Source organism: Spermophilus citellus (genome assembly GCF_964194105.1).
Source record: "Spermophilus citellus genome assembly, chromosome: 16".
Classification (NCBI taxonomy): Eukaryota; Metazoa; Chordata; class Mammalia; order Rodentia; family Sciuridae; genus Spermophilus; species Spermophilus citellus.
In genome coordinates, this window is record NC_138196.1 from 26,983,930 (window position 1) to 27,010,189 (window position 26,260).

A 26,260-nucleotide genomic window follows, 5' to 3' on the forward strand; every position below is an offset into this window, starting at 1 on the left:
CTTCACCCATTCAGTTGTTTATCTTTTCAGTGGGCATTCTAATAAAGAATTCAGCGTTTAGCAAAATCCAGTTCCCAATAAAGACATAGAAAGTTGTGATTAGTGCAAAAGGTAAATGATTAGCAGCCATTAGGTAAAATTTATTTGTAATAAATATTAACTTTAACACATTGACTTTCCTTCATTGTGACCAGAGTAACAGAATATTTAGAATTTAAATGTGCTTAGGTTAGAAACTAAATAGGAATTGGACTACTGGTCAAAAATAGGAGTGGGTAATCTCTCTCAGGACAATGCTATGAAAAAAGCTATGAAAAATATAAAATTTAAATTATAAGAAAATTGTAGGTTCAAATTCAGTTGTAAGAAATAATACATAATGATCCTCTGTACCCTTTATCTACTTTCATTGAGTGTTAACATTTTGCAGATATAACACCCAAGGCATTGACATTGATATAGTCCAGATATAGATGTCTTCATCACCAGAAAGAAGCTTGGTGTCATTCTCTGATAACCACACCCACTCTTCCCTCCCCTCCCCATTTCTGATCTCTGGGAACAACTAATCTGTTCTCCATTTCTACAACTTTGTCAATTTAAGAATGGTATCTAAATGGAATCATACAGTTTGTCATATTTTGAGATGGGCTCTTTGACTCAACATAATTCCCTGGAGATGGAGTCAAGTTATTGCATGTATCAATAGCTTGTTCTTGCTGTCTAGTTTTCCATGGCATAGAGGTGGCATAGTATAGAGTTTAACTGTGTACTTGCTGAGAATATCTGTGTTGCTTCCAGGTTTCAGTTATTATGATTAAAGCTGCTATGAATTTCTGTGTACAGGTTTTTGTGTGAATATATTTTTCATTTCTTTGAGATAAGCAAATGCCTGAGAATGCAAGTTTAGTTTAGAAACTGCCAAACTATTTTCCAGAGTGGTTATATTATTTTATAGTCCTACCAGCAATGTATAAGGATCGTTTCTCCACTTTCTCATCAGCATTTGTTGTCCTTAATTTATTTTTATTTTAGCTGCCCTGATAGATGTGCATTGCCATGCCATTGTGGTTTTAACTTTTTGTTCTCTAATGCTAATGACATAGAACATCTTTCATGCACTTAATTCCCATCTGTATATGTATCTCCATAGGTAAAATGTTTCTTCATGTCTTTTGCCCATTCTCTAATAAGTCTTTTAAAATTATTGAGTTTAGAGAGTTCTTATTATATTGTACACACTAGTACTTTGTTGGATATGTAGTTTGTACATATTTTCTCCCAATGCATAGCTTGCATTTTCATATATGTTAAGGTTTACATCTGCATTTTATTGTTTGTTTTCAATTTATTTCTCCTGTCCTCTTTTTCTGTGTGTTATTTGAACAGTTTTTAGGGTATTATCTGGATTTATTGATAACATTTTGGGGGATCTCTTTTTGATAACTTTCTTAGTGGTTACTATAGGTGGAACTATCTATCTATCTGCAAAGTGTCTCATTTGGCTGATATCAGTGTTTTCCCAATTCAAGTGAAGAATAGAAAATTTACCTGTGCTTAGGTTTCTTTAGCCTTCCTTTTGTTAAAATATATTTGCCAAGTATTTCCTTCTATATTCACTGACCTCCATACCAGATAGCATTATAAATTTTGCTTCAGTTATCAAATATGATTTAACAAGTAGGATAGCCTATTGTTCTTATTCAAATTTTCTTTTTTTAACTTGCTTTGATGTTCCTTCTTTTTTGAGGTTTCTGTTATTAGAGAACATTCTTTGTGTGTAGGGTACTGTCTAGAACTTTCTTTAGCTTTTTTTTTTTTTTTTTCTGGTGGTACTGGGGATTGAACCCAGGTCCTTATACACACTAAGCAAGTGTTCTACCATTGAATTATGTCCCAGAACTTTTAAAAAATATTATACATTTAATTTATTTTTCTACTGTTTTTATTGGTGGGTACCCAACATTTAAGAATTTTTTTTAAAGTTTTTGGTATCAGGGATTGAACTCACAGGTGCTTAACCACTGAAACACATCTTCAGCCCTTTTTATTTTTTTAATTTGGCAACAGGGCCTTGCTAAGTTGCTGAGGCTGGCTTTGAACTTGTGATCCTCTTGCCTCAGCCTTCCTTGCTGTTGGGATTTCAGCCATGTGCCACCAAACCGGTTTTTTTTTTATTATTGGATGTTCAAAACATTACAAAGCTCATGATATATCATCTTTCATACATTTGACTCAAGTGGGTTATGAACTCCCATTTTTACCCCAAATAGAAATTGCAGAATCACATCGGTTACACACTCACATTTTTTACATAATGGCATATTAGTGACTGTTGTATTCTGCTACCTTTCCTATCCCCTTCTATCCCCCTTCCCCTCGATTCCCATCTTCCCTCTCTACCTCATCTGCTGTTGTTCAATTGTCTCCCTTGTTTCCCCCCCCTTTCCCCTCACAACCTCTTCTATGTAATTTTGTGTAACATTGAGGGTCTCCTACCATTTCCTTTGGGCCCAAGGGTTGTGGGCCCAGTGCCCCATCCCAGCACTTCATGGGGCATCTTCTGCTCCTGGCACTGTGTCCAAAAGCCCCATGGTCCTTGTCCTTCCCCTGTGGGTGGAAAATGAAATTTTAGTGCATCAGCAGAACCACAACCATGGCTCCATTGTCAACAAAGGACAGATTTTCCACTCTGAGTTCAGTACTGCCTTTTTCGGAGGGATTCAGATGGGGGACATATTGATTACTATGCTATTTGAGATTCTAGGGTTGTTCCCTAGAGTTGACACAGAATTGACAAGGACACTAGTAGGAAGAACTGGAGATCCTGAAACAGAGCATGTGGAGTCAGGTTTGAACAAATGCACAACACCCTGGCTGGATATGATACTTATTTGGAGACATAGTGGACTCTGGCAGCATCTCAACAGACCAGTTGGCCTGGTGAGGAGTTCCCAGGCTAGGCCCTCAGGGGACTGGGATGGACAATTCAGTTACAGTGACAGAAGCATGCAGGATCTAACCCAGGCTCATTGATCCAAGTCACCCCCTGGCTCTCCATATACCTAGGCCTCCTCTTACCTGGGGTCCTCCTCCTCTGGCGGGGGAGCCCTGGGACCCACTGCTGCCTTTCACATTCTGGGTTTCATGAGTCTGTGTGGCTGAGGCTGTGGGGAATGACCCATCCACGGCCTCATCTCCTTGGAGTCAGGTCTGCCTTCCTCAGGGGCTTGCTTTTAGAATTTTCTGAGTCACAAGGAAAAGAAAGGAAAAATGTCATATTCACAGAGAAACAGATACTTTCTTCCCCTGTACACTGAGCAGAGCTCATGACCACAGAGTCAAGTCTGTTACCCTCAATGTGATGTCCCTTCCCCAGATGTTTCTCCATTCTCTGCTGTGGCCACCTGGTCCAGGAACAGGACCCTGCCATAGACTAGACACACTGCATGGGAATGTAAGGGTAGATTTGCACCACGAGTGGCTGATTCTAGAGAACAGGCACCTCTCTGTTGTGGCACAGTGTCAGTGCCAGGAGAGGAAGTGATTTTCCTGAGTGATGAGATGACCATGGCCACGAGGACTGGTAGACGTAATGCTCTTAGACACCTATTTGAAAACCGCAAATGCAGTGTGGTTTCCCTGCTTGATTTTCATTGCTACCTTTGAGGTCAGAGTAGACAGTTTTCAGGGACAATGTCCCAAAGAACATCTATTTTCTTTTATACTTAAACTTGAGCTCATGATCTTGATTCTTATGTGCTGGCTTAACATTACTGCCTTGCTATTTAGCTAGTTTCTAATAAATATGAAATCGATGTATTTGAACTAGAATTGAACAAAGGAAATATTTATACTTGACATCTCCATGTGATATATTACGCCCCCAAATCAAGAACTGACAGATTCAAAATATTGACATACTACCCTGCATTTTCCTGATCATAATGGGATAAAGATATAAATAGCAACAAACACGGACATTTGATTAAGATCTGGAAATGGAGTGACTGACTATTCAAGAAACAGTTAATCTTTGAAAACCGAAAGGGAGAAATTAAACAATGTCGTTAGCCTAATGGAAATGGGGTAACAATATAGCAAAACCTGTGGAATGCCACCGTAGGAAGCACTAAAAGGAAAGCTTCTGGCAAGGAGTGCCTAGATAAATATACAAATATGTTTATATATGTAAATATAACGCGTGAGTGATCTCCAATAAGTAAGGCTCCCAAACCTCCGAAAGTAGAAAAAAATAAAATAATAAATATCACAGCAGATGCATAACACAAACAACTGTTGTGATGAAATAATAAATAAAATTGAAAGGCCTTTTGCTACAAAGACCAGAAAATATAAACACAAATAAAATAACAGAGGAGAGGCAGGTGACCTGAATAAATTAGAGGTGACAGGAGACCTTACAACTGACACCAGAGAAACTAAGGGAATCCTGAATCATGAGGAATTCTTTTTGAAAAAAAAAGCTAATAAATTTTAAAATCTTGTGGAAGTGGATAAATTCCTACCCAAATTCCTGCCCTTGGACATAAAATGCCCATGACCTTTCAAAATTGACCTCAGTATATATTCAAAACACAAGAAAGGAATTGAACCAGTTGTTGTAAAGATTCTCCCAAGGAACATCCATTGGTAGATAGGATCACTGCTGAGTTTCAGCAAATTTTTGACAGGATCTAAAAGCAATGCTTCTCACATGCTTCCATACAATTGAAAGGGGGGAACATTTAGAAACCAATTCCATGGGGCCTGTTAGTGGCAGAGCAGGCTGAACCAATGTCAGCTGCAGGGTGGGCTGAACACTTGACCCTCACCCATCTGGTTCCTTATCCCTTGTTTGCCTCAAGTCAGAACACTTAACCCCACTCAAGGCTGAACACTTGACCCCCACACATCTGGTGCAAAGGAAACCCACATCTAACTTCTTCCCTCTCACTGAGGGCAGAAGATGAGACCCTTAGCAACTACTGTATGATCCAATCACTGTGGACCAACAAAGCAGCTTGCAGACCCAGAGACCCCATCAGATTTTGGCTATCAAAACTCTCCCCTCTCCTTCTCTCTCCTTCCTGTCACTCTCTCTTCCCCTCTCTCTCTCTCTCCCTCTCCCTCTCTTTTCTCTTTTTTCTCTCTCTTGTGCTTTGCTGTCTTCTCTCTCTCTCTCACTCTCAGCACATGGATCCTACTCAAAGATAGACCATATATTATGCCATAAGACAACTCTTAGTAAATATAAAGGCGTGGAGATAATACCATGCACCATATCTGACCATAATGGAATGAAATTGGAAATCAATGATAAGAGAAGGAAGGAAAAATCCTACATCACATGGAAAATGAACAATATGTTATTGAATGATCAATGGGTTATAGAAGACATAAAGGAGGAGATGAAAAAATTCTTAGAGTCAAATGATAACACAGACACAACATACCGGAATTTATGGGACACAATGAAAGCAGTTTTAAGAGGGAAATTCATTTCTTGGAGTTCTTACCTCAAAAAAAGAAAAAACCAACAAATAAATGAACTCACACAACACCTCAAAAATCTAGAAAAGGAAGAGCAAAACAACAGTAAATGTAGTAGAAGACAAGAAATAATTAAAATTAGAGCAGAAATCAATGAAATTGAAACAAAAGAAACCATTGAAAAAATAGATAAAACTAAAAGTTGGTTCTTTGAAAAAATAAATAAGATAGACAAGCCCTTAGCCACGCTAACGAAAAGAAGAAGAGAGAGAACTCAAATTACTAACATACGGGATGAAAAAGGCAATATCACAACAGACACTACAGAAATACAGAAGATAATTAGAAAGTATTTTGAAACCCTATATTCTAATAAAATAGAAGATAACGAAGATATCGATAAATTTCTTAAGGCATATGAATTGCTCAGATTGAGACAGGAAGACACACACAATTTAAACAGACCAATAACAAAAGAAGAAATAGAAGAAGCCATCAAAAGACTACCAACTAAGAAAAGCCCTGGACCAGATGGGTATACAGCGGAGTTCTACAAAACCTTCAAAGAAGAATTAATACCAATACTTTTCAAGCTATTTCAAGAAATAGAAAAAGAAGGAGCTCTTCCAAATTCATTCTATGAGGCCAACATCACTTTGATCCCAAAACCAGACAAAGATACTTCAAAGAAAGAAAACTACAGACCAATATCTCTAATGAACTTGGATGCAAAAATTCTCAATAAAATTCTGGCGAATCGAATACAAAAACATATCAGAAAACTTGTGCACCATGATCAAGTAGGATTCATTCCTGGGATGCAAGGATGGTTCAATATACGGAAATCAATAAATGCTATCCACCACATCAATAGACTTAAAGACAAGAACCACATGATCATCTCGATGGATGCAGAAAAAGCATTTGACAAAGTACAGCATCCCTTTATGTTCAAAACACTAGAAAAACTAGGGATAACAGGAACTTACCTCAACATTGTAAAAGCTATCTATGCTAAGCCTCAGGCTAGCATCATTCTGAATGGAGAAAAATTGAAGGCATTCCCTCTAAAATCTGGAACAAGACAGGGATGCCCTCTATCACCACTTCTATTCAATTTAGTTCTCGAAGTACTAGCCAGAGCAATTAGACAGACAAAAGAAATTAAAGGCATAAAAATAGGAAAAGAAGAAATTAAACTATCGCTATTTGCGGATGACATGATAATATACTTAACAGACCCAAAAGAGTCTACAAAGAAGCTGCTAGAGTTAATAAATGAATTCAGCAAAGTGGCAGGTTATAAAATCAACACGCATAAATCAAAGGCATTCCTATATATCAGCAACAAAACTTCTGAAATGGAAATAAGGAAAACCACTCCATTCACAATATCCTCAAAGAAAATAAGATACTTGGGTATCAACCTAACAAAAGAGGTGAAAGATTTATACAATGAAAACTACAGAACCCTAAAGAGAGAGATAGAAGAAGATCTCAGAAGATGGAAAAATGTACCCTGTTCATGGATAGGCAGAACTAACATCATCAAAATGGCGATATTACCCAAAGTTCTCTATAGGTTTAATGCGATGCCAATCAAAATACCAACGGCATTTCTTGTAGAAATAGACAAAGCAATCATGAAATTCATATGGAAAAACAAAAGACCCAGAATAGCAAAAGCAATTCTAAGCAGGAAGTGTGAATCTGGAGGTATAGCGATACCAGAGGTCAAACTGTACTACAAAGCAATAGTAACAAAAACAGCATGGTACTGGTACCAAAACAGGCGGGTGGACCAATGGTACAGAATAGAAGACACAGAGACTAATCCACAAAGTTACAACTATCTTATATTTGATAAAGGGGCTAAAAGCATGCAATGGAGGAAGGATAGCATCTTCAACAAATGGTGCTGGGAAAATTGGAAATCCATATGCAACAAAATGAAATTGAATCCCTTTCTCTCGCCATCCACAAAAATTAACTCAAAATGGATCAGGGAGCTAGATATAAAATCAGAGACACTGCGTCTGATAGAAGAAAAAGTTGGCTACGATCTACAAATTGTGGGGTCGGGCTCCAAATTCCTTAATAGGACACCCATAGCCCAAGAGTTAACAACCAGAATAAACAAATGGGACTTACTTAAACTAAAAAGTTTTTTCTCAGCAAGAGAAACAATAAAAGAGGTAAATAGAGAGCCTACATCCTGGGAACAAATCTTTACCCCCCACACCTCTGATAGAGCCCTAATATCCAGAATGTACAAAGAACTCAAAAAATTAAATAATAAGATAACAAATAACCCAATTAACAAATGGGCCAAGGACCTCAACAGACACTTCTCAGAGGAGGACATACAATCAATCAACAAGTTCATGAAAAAATGCTCACCATCTCTAGCAATCAGAGAAATGCAAATCAAAACCACCCTAAGATACCATCTCACTCCAGTAAGATTGGCAGCCATTATGAAGTCAAACAACAACAAGTGTTGGCGGGGATGTGGGGAAAAAGGTACACTTGTACACTGCTGGTGGGGCTGCAAAATGGTGAGGTCAATTTGGAAAGCAGTATGGAGATTCCTGGGAAAGCTGGGAATGGAACCACCATTTGACCCAGCTATTGCACTTCTCGGACTATTCCCTGAGGACCTTAAAAGAGCGCACTATAGGGATACGGCTGCATCAATGATTATAGCGGCACAATTCACAATAGCTAGACTGTGGAACCAACCTAGATGCCCTTCAATAGATGAATGGATAAAGAAAATGTGGCATCTATACACAATGGAATATTATGCAGCACTAAGAAATGACAAAATCATAGAATTTGCAGGGAAATGGATGGCATTAGAGCAGATTATGCTAAGTGAAGCTAGCCAAGCCCTAAAAAACAAATGCCAAATGTCTGCTTTGATATAAAGAGAACAACTAAGAACAGAACAGGAAGGAAGAGCATGTGGAAAAGACTACAGATAACAAAGACGAATGGGGGGAGAGAAACGGAGAGAGAAGGGAAAGCATATGGAAATGGTAGGAGACCTTCAAGGATACATAAAATTACAAGAGGCTATGAGGGGCAAGGGGGAGGGAAAAAAAAGGGAGAGAATTGAACAACAGCAGGGGAGATAGAGAGGGAAGATGGGAGGGGAGGGGAGGGGAGGGGTGATAGTAGGGGTTAGGAAAGGTAGCAGAATACAACAGACACTAATATGGCATTATGTAAAAATGTGAATATGTAACAGATGTGATTCTGCAATCTATATTTGGGGTGAAAATGGGAGTTCAAAACACAATTTGAGTCTAATGTATGAAAGATGATATATCATGAGCTATGTAATGCTTTAAATAATCAATAAAAAATTAAAAAAAAAAAAACAATTAAGTCACTGATTTATAAGTCAGGATTCCAGGTCCAGCCAGGCTGGGTCCTCTGCAAACCTCTCAGGGCCCTCCAGTAGGTGTTGTCTGGGGCTGTGATCTCAGGAGAGCCTGTTGGTCCTCTTCATATCCCACAGACTGTTGGAAGGGTTCCATTCCATGGGGGCTGGGGACCTCAGTTTCCTACTCTGACTTCTGTCCCCTCCTATATGTCCCTGTCCCTTTGTATTCTATGAGGTACCCTGTATGATTTTTTTCTTCCATTTCAGGAGAGGGCAGTCAGGGCCTCAGGCTTGCTGGTTTTGCAGTGCACCACTGCATCTCACAACCAACCCAAGGTTGCTTCTTTAATGCCAGCGAGAGACCTTCTTAGGGTTGAAAACTGCCTGTAATTCCCCTTTGTGAGTCAGGAGGATAAAAGTGTCAGGCTCACCTGGTCAACTTTGATTCACTCTGGATTTTTCCCTGTGATTAACTGACAGTGAGTGGAAATTGTATCTGAAAAATCCCTTCATCATTGCCACATATCACAGCCCAGCCCTGAGAGTGTTAGTGCTCAGAGCCCCGGACATGGAATTACTTCTTCAACCAATAACATTCTGGTCCCTAGGCAACAGAGACAGTGTGAGCTCCTAAGTTTTATGGAGAAGATACTGAGTAGAAAGTGCTGGGACTGACAGAAGAGCACAGTGTGAGGGGGAGAAAATGCCCCCTGGGGAGTTTTGAAGGGGCTGCTGCTAAGTAAGATGGGGTTTTTTTCTACTTTTTTTTATGGATCCATGGGCTTGACTTTCACCTGGGGCCCTGATGCTGATTCTGGGGTCTTGGTCTCTCTCTACATGCTGCAGGCTGCAGACAGGGCTGTTTGGTCACATCAGGACACCTGGCGGTACCTAGGTGTGATGCTTGGCCCATGCCATGCCTTTTGGAGGCAGCCTTGGCAACTTTAAGGGAGACCCCTCTGGCCTTTGGACCGCTATCTTCGCACAGAGGACAGGGTTCTACCCAGAGTGCCTTATTCTCCTGGCAGGTGCCAGTGCCAGTCACTCTCTCTACATTTTTTGGCCCAGGAGGTGAGTAGAAAGCAATTTCAGGGTTTGGGTGGAAGACAGCAGGGCAGAGTGTTCTCATGTTGGTGTTATTGACAGATGGCTGCCTTGAAAACACATGGTCCAGGACAATGTCTTCCTGATTACTCGAAGGCACATTGCCCTGCTTGGGTGCTGGGGGCAGAGTCCAGCACAAAGTTCTCATTAATACTACATCAAGTACAATTAAAATCAGTGAAATAATAGATGGAGCAAAGCAAAGAAACTTAAATGTAAAACAAATACAGTTAGTTTAAATATGAAGAAGTGCTTGACTACAGTGGTGATCCGGTGTTATAGTAAAGCTTTGTCCTGTTTCATAAATGGACTTCCAGACCACTCACATATAATCAAATCAAGCCTCTATTGAGTACAAGGGCACTCCTTATAAGCCTGAAAACCACAAAAGGGATGTTCAGGAGTCCAGCCAATGCAAACCAGCCAGGTTACAGAAGCGGGAGAGTGCAGTCAAGCGGTGGGAAGCCTGACTAATCACAGTTACCCAATCACCCCAGTTACAGAAACAGAGCCCTGTTGCCCTAGGTATAGAAACAATGCCCTATTAGGTATTTCCATGTTCTTAAAGGTTTCTATAGCAAAACGAAAAGAACATCTTGCCCCCATTATAACCCTTCTACTTGGCATGGTTGTTTTACAGAATGGAGTCACAAAACAAAATGGAAAAATGATTTAAAAGGAAAATTAATTTACAGTGTCTACTTAATGCAATTCATGCCATATTAGAAAATACAGTTGCATTTTATCTGTGGTCAATTAACTTGTAAAGACTTTTCTATATTCTATTGCGTGTCACTGGTTAGTGCAATTCTGAGGGCCCTCTTACTGTGGTTGTAACCTATGGGGGCCTCCTGCTGGCTTGTCTCTTCAGGTTTTTATATGCTCTAAGTTGTTGGAGCACAGGCTGCAATGGACTCTGTTGCTTCTGTTGTGTGAGGGTCCTCTAATGTAATCAGAAAGGGAAGTTCAATCTCCAGTTTCAATTAGAGAGGAGAGTAGAGCTCACTTTTAGCCATCCATGTAACATATGATAACATTTCATTAACATATGTTGACAATTTACTACTGATCTCTAAAATGATGTTCAATATGAGAAAAGTAAGAAATAAATACAATAGATGGTGATGAACCCAGCCTAATTCCATTTTAAGGTTGGGAGTCATTTTGTCACAAAGTTATGAAAAGTTAGTTTCGGTTTTATAATAAAGTAGTAAGATTTCTATTTGGCCTGACCCTCTGCTGTACGAACTTGTTTGGAATTCCTGCCCATCCTCTGAACTCACCCATGACTGTCTCTCCTTGACCAGATAAAAACCCTCCCTAACACCTGAGCAGTGCCACATAATTCTGATGTTAGAATCTCAATTTACTCTCTACCTTGAAATGTGAAGCCATGTAGATCATTAACCTGATCATTAACATCGGCCTTTGTATTACATTTGCCAGATCCCTGTTAGCTGTAAGTTACCACAACACTCCCTTTGTAACTTTTTGTGCTATAAAAACCTTTTCTTTCCTGTGAGTTGTTGCTGTTCTCTGGCCCAGCTTTTGGGGTGAGATAGTCACTGGCCAGCTCTCTTGTGTACACAATATAAGATTTCTTTAATTTGATGTAAAATTGGAGTCAGTGATCTTTTCTTTGTGTTGTGGTTCAACAGTAGCTGAAGCCTTAAGCATTAGTCAAACTATGAACACTATTCAATGTATTGGAAGGGGATGAAAAAGAAAATACAAAGGAAACAAGTGAGAAAGGGAAGGAAGACCACAGAAAAATAAGAGGAAGAAGAATGAAAGAGTAATGAAAGGGATGGAGGAGAGAGAAAACTACTGAGGAAAATTCCAGGTAATTGAAAAGTTTGCCCGTTTAATAGATCTTTGCAAGAACGAATGTGGGGAGATTTTACAGGACACTTGAGAGTAAAGAAGTAGTGCAAAAACAATCACAAAGGGATCTGGGTTTTGTCCTTGCTGAGGATTTTAAAATGGGGAGGTTTCCATAGATTTGGATTTAACATCCCTGAGTATGAAAGTGTTTTTGACATGAAATCATTCTACTCATTTTTGCATCTCAACTTTGACCCAAACTGGACAAACTTGTCAGGGGTCTGTCTGCTTAGCTCTGCCTGCTTCTTGCCTGCTAATGAGCGTTGGAGGAAATTTTCCTGTTCAGAGCAGAATAAGTCCTCAGAGTGGCTCTCTTTTTCTGTCTATATTGGGAGTGTGGCTCTGGCTGCAGATGCTGGCCAGTCCCCTCTCCTGAACAGCCTGTGAGTCAATGCAGATTGCAAGACTCAGGTGCTTCCCATTTGCTGGGGGAGGAGTCTGAAAATTGCCTCCAGACACCTCTGGGCATGGGGGAACTGGGGCATACTGAGCTAGAATGCAGAAGGTAGCACCTTTCCACACCCCAACTATATACACAGCTCTATGTCCTGGCGGCTTTGTCCCTATCTGAGAGTTCAGATCCCCTCTTTGAAATGGAACTCCCCTTTTGGTTGTCTCCACTCTGAAGACCTACAGCCTAGAAGCCAAATTTTCTGTCACTGCCCAAAGCTCCGGGTAAAACTTTAGCACATTCCCACTCCTGTGTCCAGGTGGACTCAAGACTTGGGCACGGAAGTCAGTGAAAATACAGGACCCATGGCCACTTCATCTTGGGTACACAATCAAAAGCAATCCCCATGATACCTCATTACAAGTTCTGCTCCCTCACATGTTGAAGTGTAGCATTAGAGAAGCATGCTGAGGCAAGCATATAAAGCAGGGTTTATTTAAAACTGGGTAACAGACTTCTCCTGTGAGGGAGAAGGGCGCCATAGCTGCTATCCTGGTATCCCAAGAAGTGAGGTGTCCTGCCCTTTTTATAGGTCCTAGACTTCCTTTGTTCTCCTTCCCTCTTCTTATCTTTCTCCTTCCTGCTTACAGGACTAGGCCAAGGAAATGCTCAGCAGGATGGTCAAAAGGTGGGAAAAAGTTGGGCTGAAGGGCAAAAGGCAGGGTGGAGCAGCTCAGGGCAAATTCATTAACAACCTTATAGTTCACTATAGGGAGGAACAATTCCTGGGACAGGTCACCTTAGCAACAGGTAGGAGCTGGGGTAATTTCTCCCTGAGTGTGGAGAAAGCTTCCTAAAGGAATGACATTTTTATCCCTCAAGGGACAGTGTCCAGCTTCCAGACTCACTCAAAATTGGCCTCTTCGTCTGACCTGATTTGATTTGCCTATCTATGCTGACTGCCTGTCTAATTCTGGCTTCACCAAAACAAAGAATAATAAAAGAAAAAAACCAAACCAAACAAAAACCAAAAGAAACTGCAGGGATTTCTAATTTCTTGGGCAGAAAGTGGACACAGAATGTCTGTAAGCTGGCAAGACTCCCACATTCTCTACATTGCTGGGAAAAGCCAATTTCTCTCCCATACTGATTTCTTCTCAGTATCAGAATGGTTTTCTAGCTCAGACTGTGAAATTGCTGGACAACACAGCCTGCTTCCTCTTCACCTTTTACCCTTGCCACTACTTTTTGAGAGAGAGAGAGAGAGAGAGAGAGAGAGAGAGAGAGAGAGAGAGAATTTTAATATTTATTTTTTAGTTCTTGGCGGACACAACATCTTTGTTGGTATGTGGTGCTGAGGATCGAACCCGGGCCGCATGCATGCCAGGCGAGCATGCTACCGCTTGAGCCACATCCCCAGCCCAAATGTCAACTTTTGATAATCCCCCCCCCAAAAAAAAACCTAATTAATCAAGATCATTTTTATTCCCAATATTGTTACAACTTACTAATAAAATATTCCTTCATATTTCATACTGGAAGTTGTTTACACCAAGGTATGTTAACTTAATTGATGTTTGTCATTAAAATATACTAGTAAATCACGTAGTAGAGGAAGCAAATTTTTTGAACAACTGGATACATGAAAACTAATAAAGAAATAGAGAAATGAGATGAAGATATCAGAGAGATTTTGAAAAGTAGTCTTTGGAGCTCAAGAGAGAATTGAGGATGAGAGTTGTAGTAAGGGTTGGTTGCTGGGATTCTGCCTCAGAGTACAAGTCTCAGAGACTTTGCCTTGTGCTGCTCAAATGTCTGTCCTTCACCTTATTCTGACCTCCTTGGTCACATTGAGAAGAGTGACTCTTCCTACTGACACCAAGTTACATGTAGTTTGCTCAGTTCTCAAAAATTCTGAAGATTGGTTCAAGAATGACTGCATTTTTCTGGTTATAGGGTTATAGTTTAATCATGTTTTGAAGATATAAAAAAATTCATTGGCTGTTTAAACACTCACATTACTAAATATTTTACTGATGAGGGATATTAGATACCTCTTTGTGAAAATGACTATTTTATACATAACCAATTTTCAAGATGACAAATTAATGTTAAGGTTGGCCTGGTGATAATTCTGGAAAGTTATTTAAATAAATGGGGATTTAAATTTTAGTTGAAAAGATTCAAGTGAAAATTTTATAATAGCCTGATTGAAAGTTATTCTTACCAGTCCTTAAATTTTTTTTTCATATTTCATGATTCTCTATCATTCCATATTCCTTTAGTATAAATTCTATGAATTCAATGTATGTACATTCTGGGTTTCTGAAATTAAGAATGTTGGAAGCTGAAAATGAATAGGCTGGTGCTTTAACAGTTTGATCTCCTGCACACCTAGTTTCCCCTCTGCCTCATGCTGTCCTCTCAACCCTTCTTTTGTGAAGTTGATCTCCTTGCTCTTCCTAAACTAGCTTGTCAATACCGTCCTAGGAATTGGTGACCACTGAAGATGTAAGCAAAAGTTTCACCCAAGAAGAGTGGGCCATGCTGGACCCATGTCAGAAAATGCTACACGGATCAGTGATGCTGGAAATCATTAATCATCTGGTATCAGTTGGTAAGTCCATTAATGATATATATGAAAGATGTGAGGGTATACCTATTTCTTCAATAACAGTATCTGGAATAGCCTCTCTCTATTCAATTCCAATCTCTGTCCTGACTTTCTCATAGAACTTACAATTACATGCAAGAAAGCTGATCTTATTTATTACTTTAATTACAACTTATTTTACACCACACTACAATATAGTCCACACCATAATGTTATGTATCCATTAAACTTAAATTATACATAGACCTGATATTTGTAAATCATTATACTTATATTGTCACTGTGCTGGAGGATTGAATACCAAAACAAGAGAATTCTGAACATTTTTGTGTGATTATCTGGATTCCATTTGAAAGTAATATTTAGTGGAGAGATGAAGTACCTGAAAGAACTGCTGATCTGGCATTCTTTGAATGTCATTGTGAGCATTGGTGCCTTCAGTCCTCCCTGGTATGGGAGCATTCTAACTTTATTCTGCTGCAGTGAGTGAACTTCAAAATTTTCTCTGCTAAATACTTTCTCCCAGTGCCTTGGTTCTCTATTGTTGTTAACGCATCTTCTTGGTCTTGTCGCTAATGCACATTTCTTGGCAGAAATGCTAAAATCCAATGGCTTTTTTTTTTTTTTTTTTTTTTTTTTTTTACCATGCATAGGGTATCTGTTCTGCAAATCAGATGTGAATTTGTATCTGGAGGAAGGAAAAATCCTGTGGATGGGAGAAGGGACAGGATTTCTCCCAAGGCAGAGTGCAGGTAAGAGACAGAGACATTTGTGATTCTACAGAGATGGTTGCCCAGCCAGTGACTGAGCTTGGAAATATTAACTGACATAGCTGTGAAATTAATGTGGTTGTCTAAAATATAGTAGGGGACCATGGGACAAAATTTCTCATGTATGATGTAGCTTCTTTTAATCTAAATTCAAAATGATTCCTCTATATTTAGATTTTCATTGAGGGGAAAACCTGTTAGTGTGTTTTTTAGGTCAATTTTCATGTCTCTTTTTCAGATTTTCTCCTTTAAATTTTTTTCTCCATTACTTTTTTAACAATAATTCTATGATGATGTTTTTTTTATAATTCACAGTGTTCTATTTTTCCAAGATATGTATTTTTTTTAATCTAAGCCATATCCTCCATGAAAGAGTCAATGATGAAAAAAGACATTCTCATGAGATTGTTGACTTTCAACTTTGTGTCTCTGAATTTCATGCTACCAATTTGTATTTCCAACTTTTCTAGGGATGTAAATGAATATCAAAAACATGAAATGATGTGCAGAGCAGTTTTGAAAAGAAAGGCTACACCCATCAACAGGTCAATGGTAAGTTTCAAGAATGGGAACACTCATTATGTAAGTTAAAAACCTGTCTGTGGAATAAATTAGTGACCAAGTACAATTTGATGGCTGTCATTATGTTGGGAATACACAACTTCTGTGTTAAAACATCTGTATAGCTTGCATTCTGGGAGAAATTAAAAAGATTCCAAATGCACAAGCATTTCTCATGTAGCTATTTGAAATACTGAAGACCATAAAGTTAATCAGAGCCCCTTTAAATAAAATACTAGTAAATGGAAAATACTTGGCTCACCTGGGAATTATCTACAATATTCACGAAATTAAAAGTAAGAAGATTTTCATTTTCATATTACAATGGATTGTTCTAAGATTCTTATGCAAAAAAATTAAGTTATATGGAGACATTGTTAAGAAATGTTCATCTTCTTTACAAAACAGGAATCTCATTTTAAAGAGTATTCCTTAAAATGGAGAAAAGAAAGGAACTACTGGGACAACAAACACTGTGCACCATCCCTTGCTGACAATTTGTATCTTGGTGAAAACCAGAAAAATGATTGTGTCTCATGTGAAGGGCAAGAATATTTGAAAGGACATAGGAACTGTTTACAACCTAGAAAATTCAACAAGAATGACCCTGGAGAGATACAATATGAATGTCATCTATGCAGCAAATCCTTTAATCAAACCTCTCATCTAAGCAGACTCAATGAAACTAGAACAGGGGGAAAGAATTGTGAATATAATTTTTCTGAGAAAGTCTTCAGTTACTGCTCTAAGCATAGACAACATGAGAGAACCCAAACAGGTGATAAACAAAATGAATGCCACGTGTGTCAGAAAGCCTTCAGGAAGTCTTACAACCTCAAAATGCATGAGAAAGTCCATACTGGAGAGAAACTATACAGATGTCATCGGTGTGGGAAAGCTTTTTGTAAATTATACAACCTTCAAATGCATGATAAAATCCACACAGGAGAGAAACCATACAAATGCCGTGTGTGTGGGAAAGCCTTCAGCAAATCAGTTCATCTTCGTCGTCATCAGATAACCCACACGGGAGAGAAACCATACCAATATCAATTGTGTGGGAAATCCTTTGGTCAATCATGCTACCTTAGAATACATGCAAAAATTCACACTGGAGACAGACCATACAAATGCCATGTGTGTGGGAAAGCCTTCAGCAATTCAGTTCACCTTAGTCGTCATCAGATAATCCACACGGGAGAGAAACCATATCAATGTCAATTATGTGAGAAATCCTCTAGTCAAACATGCTACCTTAAACTTCATCAGAGAACACACACTGGAGAGAAACCCTATCAATGCCACCTGTGTGGGAAAGCCTTCAGTCAATCTTGTTACCTTAAACCACATCAGAGAATCCACACTGGTGAGAAACCATATGTATGTGGTGTATGTGGGAAAGCCTTCAGTCTATCATCTGGCCTGAGACACCATGAGAAAACACATACTGGAGAGAAACCATACAAATGCCCTATGTGTGGGAAAGCCTTCAGTGGATCATCTGGTCTCAGAGTTCATGAGAGAACACACACTGGAGAAAAATAACATGCATGCCAGCTGTGTGGCATACTCCTTGGCCATCACCCTAGTATGGAAAAATGAAACATGACTTGCCTTGGAGAGAGGCCATGGGAGTGTTGCCTGTGTGGAAAGACCTCTCTTTAAGACCCTAACCTTAGAAAAATCGAGCCAGCTCAATGGAGAGAAACCTCATGAGTGGCATCTATGTGGGAAAGGCTTCAGTCAATCTTACTACCTTAGACTGCACAAGAAAATGTACAAGAAATCAATCGTAGGAATGTCAGCTGTTTGGGAGGTCCTGCCAATGTTCTGCATGTAGGAACCCATGATGGAGACAAACTTGAGTTTCTGTAGCCTATATTCTAACCTGCTATTACAAGATATAAGAACTAAAATTTTTTTTCTCTGTAGTTCACATATTTTTGCTCCTACTCATATTTTTTCCTACTTCCAAATTTGAAAATTATTTGATTCTTAACCTAGCTTCTTTCTTAGTAATATGTTAAGTTATAAATGTTCATCTGAGTGCTCTTTTATCCCAGAAATTCTAATATTTGAAGCTTTTATTATCACTTCTTCCAAAACACTGTTTATTTCCTTCTCTTGTGCCTTCTTCCTTGACCTGTGAGGTATGTATAGGTGTTCCATTTTGTGTTGAAGGGCCTGAAGTGTGGTGATGGGATTCTATAGATCTTAAGGTGATTGATTTCTAATATAATCAATTATGCATTAAACAATCTGCATGATTTTAACTTTTTTAAAAGGCAATGGAAATGCTTCAAATTTAAAATATAAGATTGTATTAGTTACGTACATGTCAAAACTATCAAATTGCATGCTTCCACTATGTGCATTTTATTGTACTTCAATTTTACCTCAATAAAGCCATGAAAAAAATGTGAAGAAATGTTCAATTGTACTTGTGAAATCTAAATCTGAGCACCCCATAATTGAAGAACACCCTTAATCAATATGAAAAAAGTTGAAGTAATTTGAATCCTCTCTTGACATACACAAGTCCCTGTAAAATAAGCCATATGAATGATGTTTGATTGAAAAGGTCATAATAAGTGATCTTTCTTAAATGGCATATGCTTATTTTAAACCCTGTCAAGAAAAGAATGTAGTAACCTACAGTTTCAACTCTCAGCTTTCAACCAACCAGAGTGTTTGACAGGAAAGTCATATTGACACTGTCCAGGTCCTAGACAGGGTTTCCTCAATCCTGTGTACCTTCAGACCATACCCCACCCCCTTGTATTCCTCAGGAACTTCTTGAGCTTCATTCACATTGGTTCCCTTGTGTCCACTGGGGGAACTTTTCAGAATTAAACAAGTTTATTTTTAAATTTGCATTTTCAAGGACTTCACATTCAAGTTTAATGTTCTCTCATCTCTCCACTTAATCTGGTATTTGCAAAGGTGAAGCAAGTGGAATGATTGAATTTACATTATTAAGTGACAGTTGTACTCCTATTACTCAGATCAACAATAATTAAAACAGAAAAAACACAATTTTAACCTGAGAGACATAATGAAACAAAAAGTTTGGTTTGCAATTTGTTGCATTTAATGATAATTTCCCCATGTTCTTTTTTTTTTGTAAGAGAGAGTGAGAGAGGATAGAGAGAGAGAGAGAGAGAGAGAGAGAGAGAGAGAGAGAATTTTTAATATTTATTTCTTAGTTCTTGGCTAACACAACATCTTTGTTGGTATGTGGTGCTGAGGATCGAATCCGGGCCTCATGCATGCCAGGTGAGCGTGCTACCGCTTGAGCCACATTCCCAGCCCCCCCCATGTTCTTTGAACAAGGAAACCAATATTAATTTGTGCTGGCATTTGTGTAATATGTAGAAAGTCTTGATTATACCACCAAGGAGATATATTTGGTAGTTTTTTTTTCTTTTTTCCTGATTTTCACCAACGTCAGAATCAACTGGATTTAGAAGATACAAATGAAATTTGTTTCACATGATTCTCTTTCTCAGCCTGTTCCCCATCTCTTTCATGTGCATCATTTAAATCTTCTTTGGATGTTCAATTTATGTTGTGAATTGTTGGAGGGAGAAGGGGAAATTCTCTGTGCTTCTTTTCTAGTTATGTGCAGCACATTGCCAGAAACTGAGTGGCAACACCAATAAAATCCATTAAGTCATAGACTCACAGGTCAGAAGTCCAAGTCAGAGCAGGTTGGATCCTCTGGAAGCCTCTCACAGGACCTCATGCAGGTGGTGGCTGCATCATGATCTCCTTGGGGCCTGTTGATTCTCTCTTTCTCAGTCTTTGGTGCAGTTCCTTGGGGGCTGTGGGGCTCTGGACCTGAATTTTGACACCCTGAGTTTTGTTTCCTCTCATATGTCTCCTTATATTTTGTGAGAATTTGCAGATTTGGGTGTGTTTGTGTTTGTTGCAGTGTTTGATTCTTTGGGCTGGCTAGACAAGCACTGTACCACTACACTGTACCCAGGCCCACAGTTGCTTCCTCTGTGCCTGAAGGGGACCTGTTCAGAGTTTGATTCTGTCTGCACACCTCCTAACACAAGTAATAGATTCCTGTTACACCACTCAGCTTTTCAGGTTCTCTCAGGTGCCTTCCCTTTCTTTGATTAGCTCACAGTGTCTGTAATTGCATGAATAAACTACCCCCCTCATTGCCAGTTTTTGTGGCTGTGAACAAAATATATGACAAGAAGAACTTATAGAACAAGCATTTTGTTTTGGACTCAGTTTTAGAGTTTCAACCCATGGCCACCTGACTGCAATACTTTAGGCCTGAGGTGAGGCAGAACATCCTGGCACAAGGGCATGAGAGAGAAAAGATACTCTCTAATGGCAACCAGGAGCAGAGAGAGTGAGGAGCCAGGGATGAGGTGCTTATTCCCCAAGAGCATTAGGGGACTACTTCCTCAAGCTCTGGCCCAACTTCCAACAGTTTCCATCTGGTTTGGTCTCAACGTCTAAAAAAAAGAGAAAAGCTGACCACAGAGACCGTGGTTATCTTGCCCTGCTGTGAGACGGGCGAAGTGCACTACTAGTAAGAGCAATCCCAGCCCATTTACGCAAATAATAATTAAAATTGAAAGGCCTTTTGCTACAAAGACCAGAAAATATAAACACAAATAAAATAACAGAGGAGAGGCAGGTGACCTGAATAAATTAGAGGTGACAGGAGACCTTACAACTGACACCAGAGAAACTAAGGGAATCCTGAATCATGAGGAATTCTTTTTGAAAAAAAAAAGCTAATAAATTTTAAAATCTTGAGGAAGTGGATAAATTCCTACCCAAATTCCTTCCCTTGGACATAAAATGCCCATGACATTTTAAAATTGACCTCAGTATATATTCAAAACACAAGGAAGGAATTGAACCAGTTGTTGTAAAGATTCTCCCAAGGAACATCCATTGGTAGATAGGATCACTGCTGAGTTTCAGCAAATTTTTGACAGGATCTAAAAGCAATGCTTCTCACATGCTTCCATACAATTGAAAGGGGGGAACATTTAGAAACCGATTCCATGGGACCTGTTAGTGGCAGAGCAGGCTGAACCAATGTCAGCTGCAGGGTGGGCTGAACACTTGACCCTCACCCATCTGGTTCCTTATCCCTTGTTTGCCTCAAGTCAGAACACTTAACCCCACTCAAGGCTGAACACTTGACCCCCACACATCTGGTGCAAAGGAAACCCACATCTAACTTCTTCCCTCTCATTGAGGGCAGAAGATGAGACCCTTAGCAACTACTGTATGATCCAATCACTGTGGGCCAACAAAGCAGCTTGCAGACCCAGAGACCCCGTCAGATTTTGGCTATCAAAACTCTCCCCTCTCCTTCTCTCTCCTTCCTGTCACTCTCTCTTCCCCTCTCTCTCTCTCTCCCTCTCCCTCTAGTTTTCTCTTTTTTCTCTCTCTTGTGCTTTGCTGTCTTCTCTCTCTCTCTCACTCTCTCTCTTTCTCTTTCTCTCTCTCTCTCACTCTCTTTCTCTTTCACTCTCTCTTTCTCTCTCTCTCTCTCTCTCTCTCTCTCTCTCTCTCTCTCTCACCACAATAAAGATCTCTTGGTCACTCCAAGTGTCGTGGTCACTTTCCTTTCAGAGCCAACCTTCACCTGTTTATTTACCAAAACTGAGGAGGACACAAGAGAAAAAGCAAAAATGAACTAACCACTGACATTCAGCCATGAAGAAGGAAATCCTGTCAACGTCAAGAGCTTTCCTGGAACTGGAAGACCCCACATTCTACACACTGAAAGATAAGGCTCCAGGGCTGGGCTGTAGCTCAGTGGTAGATCGCTTGCCTTGCAGGTGTGAGACCCTGGGTTTGATCCTCAGCACCACATACAAGTGAATAAATAAATAAAGATTTAAAACATAAAAGGCTCCAGTGTTTTCTCTCATGTGTGGAAACTAAAGGAAACAGATGACTGAAAGGTAGAGGTGGGACCCCCAAGGACTGGGAAGGGTATGGCTAGGGTGAGAGATGGAAATTGAAGACAGAAGAAGGGGAAATGGGTAGAAGGGTGGATGAACAGGGGAAAGCTTGACATGTGCATGGATGAAACTACCAGGATGAAGCCCATTAATTTGTTCAATTTACAGTTTAAAATGCCCAGGGCAAAAACGACCAGTTTCCATAGAACTCCTGGACCTCCCCATAGAGCCCAGAATGGTGGAGTAGGTTTCCTTTGAAATTTGAATCTTCCTGCAGTCATTCAAATGTTGAATGATTAATATAATCCTTCTAAACGCAAACACCCCTGTTTAAAATGAAGTGAGGCTTACCCAAGGACTACACCTCCATCATCTCCTGTTTCTCCTCTACTCTTTTCCCCAGCCATACTCTGAAGAACCCATTGGGAAGGGAATCCAACCTGAGGTCCATCTGTCCATCCCTAGTCTGTCAGCAGGTTGTCAGGAAGGTGGCTGCTGGGCATACACCACAGGAGCAGAGTCAGCTTCCTAGATGTCACAGAAAAGGGAGGGACAGTGGATACTTCCCTGGGGCCACGGGATCACATGCCTTGTCTAATGCAATCAGCCTAATCCCTGTGGACATTCCTGTTAAAAATGTCTCACACATTTGCATCTCAGTTCTGTATTCTATGTATCTGATTTGGAAATCATTGGGTCCTGGATCAGCGTTACTTACCTGGACATCTGTGTAAACCTTTCTGAGCTACTACTGCTTATATACATGTTTCCAAAAACAACACTCAAATGATTCTCAGGCATTTAGTGGATAAGAAATGCAAGATAATATTGAGTTTCCATGAATTTGTGTTACTGTGGTCTGAAGGATTATTTTTATGCCTCTACACTTAAATATGCATTTGTTAAAAGAAATACATTTGAGTGGTTCAAGTGTTTGTAAGAAACACATTATTGTGAGATGAATGATATGACTTCAGTTTTGCCTTTAAAAGTCCAGTTCTTTCTCTTCCTCTCTAGAGTTTGGAAGAAACAATTTGTGACTTGAAAATGATGATTTTGAAAACTGGGTGGTAGACTCCTCACGTGTACCTAATTTTCTAGAAGTTTTGTTAAAGACTCAAATATAGAGATGAATAAACCATTGGTGGTATACTGAGAAATCATTTTGCAATCTGTCCTTTGGAATTCTTCTCTGGCTTCTAGATTTTGACTCCCCACTTAGTCTCCATCCTGGGTGGAGAGGTGGGTTCCATGTTTTCCTTCAGAGCCCTCCACAAGCTGCACACACAAAAGGCTGTCCATTTTATAAGCCAACAGAGGTAGACAAATACATTTCAAACTATGTTCCACATCATTCCACTCAGGAATGAGATTCAACAGAGGTAAGGAACGAGAGAATGAACACGTTAGATCATTAATCCATTTAAACTATTTATGACCCGATATGAGAACTGGCATTTGGGTGGAGAAGTCTGTACATAAGATACATGAGTACTGGAAGGAACATCATCTTGAACATAATAAAAATCTTATTCCCTGCCTCCTTGATATTTCTGCCAAAGACAAGCAGACATATTCCTAAAGGACTTCCTTTTGAATTCAAAACCATCATGGAAATGTGTCAGGACCCGTCCAGCATGACTTGGTTTATTGAGAAGGAAATGAAATGTATCTTTTTCTCAGAAAAGTGGTTTAAAAGTTTAATAATACATATATATTTTAATAAGTAAAAACATTTTAATTGAGATATTACCACTATGAATATGTGCACGCCTCAAAATGCTTATGAAATGTGGTTATAAAAATACTCCTTGGGCTGGGGATGTGGCTAAAGCGGTAACAGCGCTCGCCTGGCGTGTCCCTGGAGTTGGGTTCGATCCCCGGCACCACATAAAAATAAAATAAAGATGTCCACCGAACAATGAAAAAAAAAATATTAAAAATTCTCTCTCTCTCTCTCTCTCTCTCTCTCTCTCTCTCTCTCAAAAAACAAACAAACAAAAAAACAAAAACTCCAGAGATCCACAAACAGGAAAAAGAGTCAACAAGTCTCTCCAGGAAGTGAACTGACCACACCCAAATCCCTAATCCAATTAAGTGCTTGCAGGTGATTGGTGGATCTGTCAGGAAGTTAGTGGGTGTGGTCAGGAGGCTGAGCTATAAAAGGCTGAAAACATGGACCCGGCTGTCATTTGAAGGCCGGCTCCGAAGGAGAAGCTCTCTCCTCTCCAGATTCAGCGGGGAGACCTGGTGGTCACTGCTCCTGGAGACATGGAGGCAGCTTCACTCCACTGTGGAGGTGAGTCTCAGTTTCATGACTGTATAAAACCTGAATGTTCATCAAATGCAGCTGATGCTAAAGTCCATTTGGGTCCTTCTCTACCTGCAGAGTCATCGTTGTCACCTTGCCCTGACGCACACTTAAATAAGAATTCAGCTCCTGTGGGGCCACTGCTGGCTCCTAGAGGGAAACTTTGTCTGAACTGGCAGAGACCGTCCGCGGCTGGTGCTGGGCTGCAGAACATGGGAAACACTTGCTACGTGAATGCAGCCCTGCAGTGCCTGACATACACACCTCCGCTGGCCAACTACATGCTGTCCCAGGAGCACTGCCAGCGCTGTCCTCGTCACAGGGCCTGCATGCTGTGTGTGATGCAAGCCCACGTGAGGCGGGCTCTCCGCCACCCTGGGGATGTCATTCAGCCCCTGCCTGCTTTGGTTGACGGCTTCCACACTTCCCGGCAAGAAGATGCCCATGAATTTCTGCTCTTTACTCTCCATGCCATGCAGGAAGCATGTCTGCGTGGGCACAAGAGGCCGGGTGCTCACTCCAAGGACCCTACCCTCATGCGCCAGATATTTGGAGGGTGCTGGAGATCGCAAATCAAGTGTCTCCACTGCTGTGGCCTTTCAGACACTTTTGACCCCTACCTGGACATTATGCTAGACATCACGGCAGCTCCCAGTGTGCAGCATGCACTGGAGCACTTGGTGAAGCCTGAGTGGCTGGAAGGGGAGAACGCCTACCAGTGTGGTGTTTGTCAGAAGAAGAGGCCAGCCTGCAAGACCCTGACCCTGCAGAAGGCACCAAAGGTTCTTATGCTTGTGTTGAAACGGTTCTCGGATCTCACAGGGGAAAAAATGGCTAAGCACGTGCACTATCCTGAGTGTCTTGACATGCAGCCATACATGTCTCAGCAGGGCAGAGGCCCACTGGTGTACGCCCTCTATGCTGTGCTGGTCCATGCCGGGGTGAGCTGTCGCAGCGGACACTACTATTGTTACATAAAAGCTGGCAATGGCCAGTGGTACAAAATGGACGATGCTAAGGTAGTGGCCTGTGACATTACTTGTGTCCTGAGTCAGCGTGCCTATGTCCTCTTTTATGTCCAGAAGCGTGAACTTGAAACTGACAATGGGAGTGTGTCCCTGGGCAGGGAAACAATAGCGCTTGGGCCTGAGGACATAATCTTGAGAGCCACTCAAGGAGAGCTCCAAGGAGACTCCTGTAGCAAAGCAGTAGAGCCAGAAGAGCGCTTGGTGGATACAGCTACTGGAGAAATCACCTTGGATCAGTGGAAATTTCTCCAAGAACAGAACCGACCAAAGTCTGAATTCAACCTCAGGAAAGTGGAATTCACTCTGCCTCCCAATGTTGTTGTGATTCACCAGTCAAAACACAGAGAAAAGGAGAACATAATGGATAAGCAGGAAAAATACAAGCAGAGCAAGGATACCAAGCACAGCATGCGTGAGGAGTTGGTGAACACTGGCCAACTCCCGTGTCTTGCAGGAAGGCCCAGAGCCAACAAGAAGAAGAACAAGCAGGGCAAGAGGACAGTAATTGTGGTCTAGCAATCCAGGGCACTGTGAAGGCCTTTGTATTGCAAACTAATGGTAAGTACTTAGCAGTCCCTGGAGTGCTTTGAGTTCCCTGAAGTAGAGGAGTGCAAACAGAAGCCTGGGTGATCACAGAATCCAGTTGTGGGTTTGGGAGTCAAACCAAAGCCTTTAGTCAGTCTCCAATCATTGGGACTTCTCCAAAGTGCCATGGCATCCCTGAAACCTTGAGAACAGTGGTGGATGGGCAGTGGAAAGAGG

General features: G+C 40.4%; 1 protein-coding gene across 1 annotated transcript in view; it reads left to right on the plus strand.

Annotated features, from left to right (window-relative positions):
- Positions 1 to 26,014, plus strand: part of LOC308635281 (ubiquitin carboxyl-terminal hydrolase 17-like protein 6) — a gene marked incomplete at both ends in the record, with an annotated part of 43,009 nt that extends 16,995 nt beyond the window's left edge. The window contains 2 exons of the mRNA XM_081269641.1: positions 24,358 to 24,458; positions 24,549 to 26,014. Of these exons, the coding sequence (XP_081125767.1) occupies positions 24,358 to 24,458; positions 24,549 to 26,014 (1,567 nt within the window). The remainder of the gene's footprint in view (positions 1 to 24,357; positions 24,459 to 24,548) is intronic.
- Positions 26,015 to 26,260: the final 246 nt, after the last annotated feature.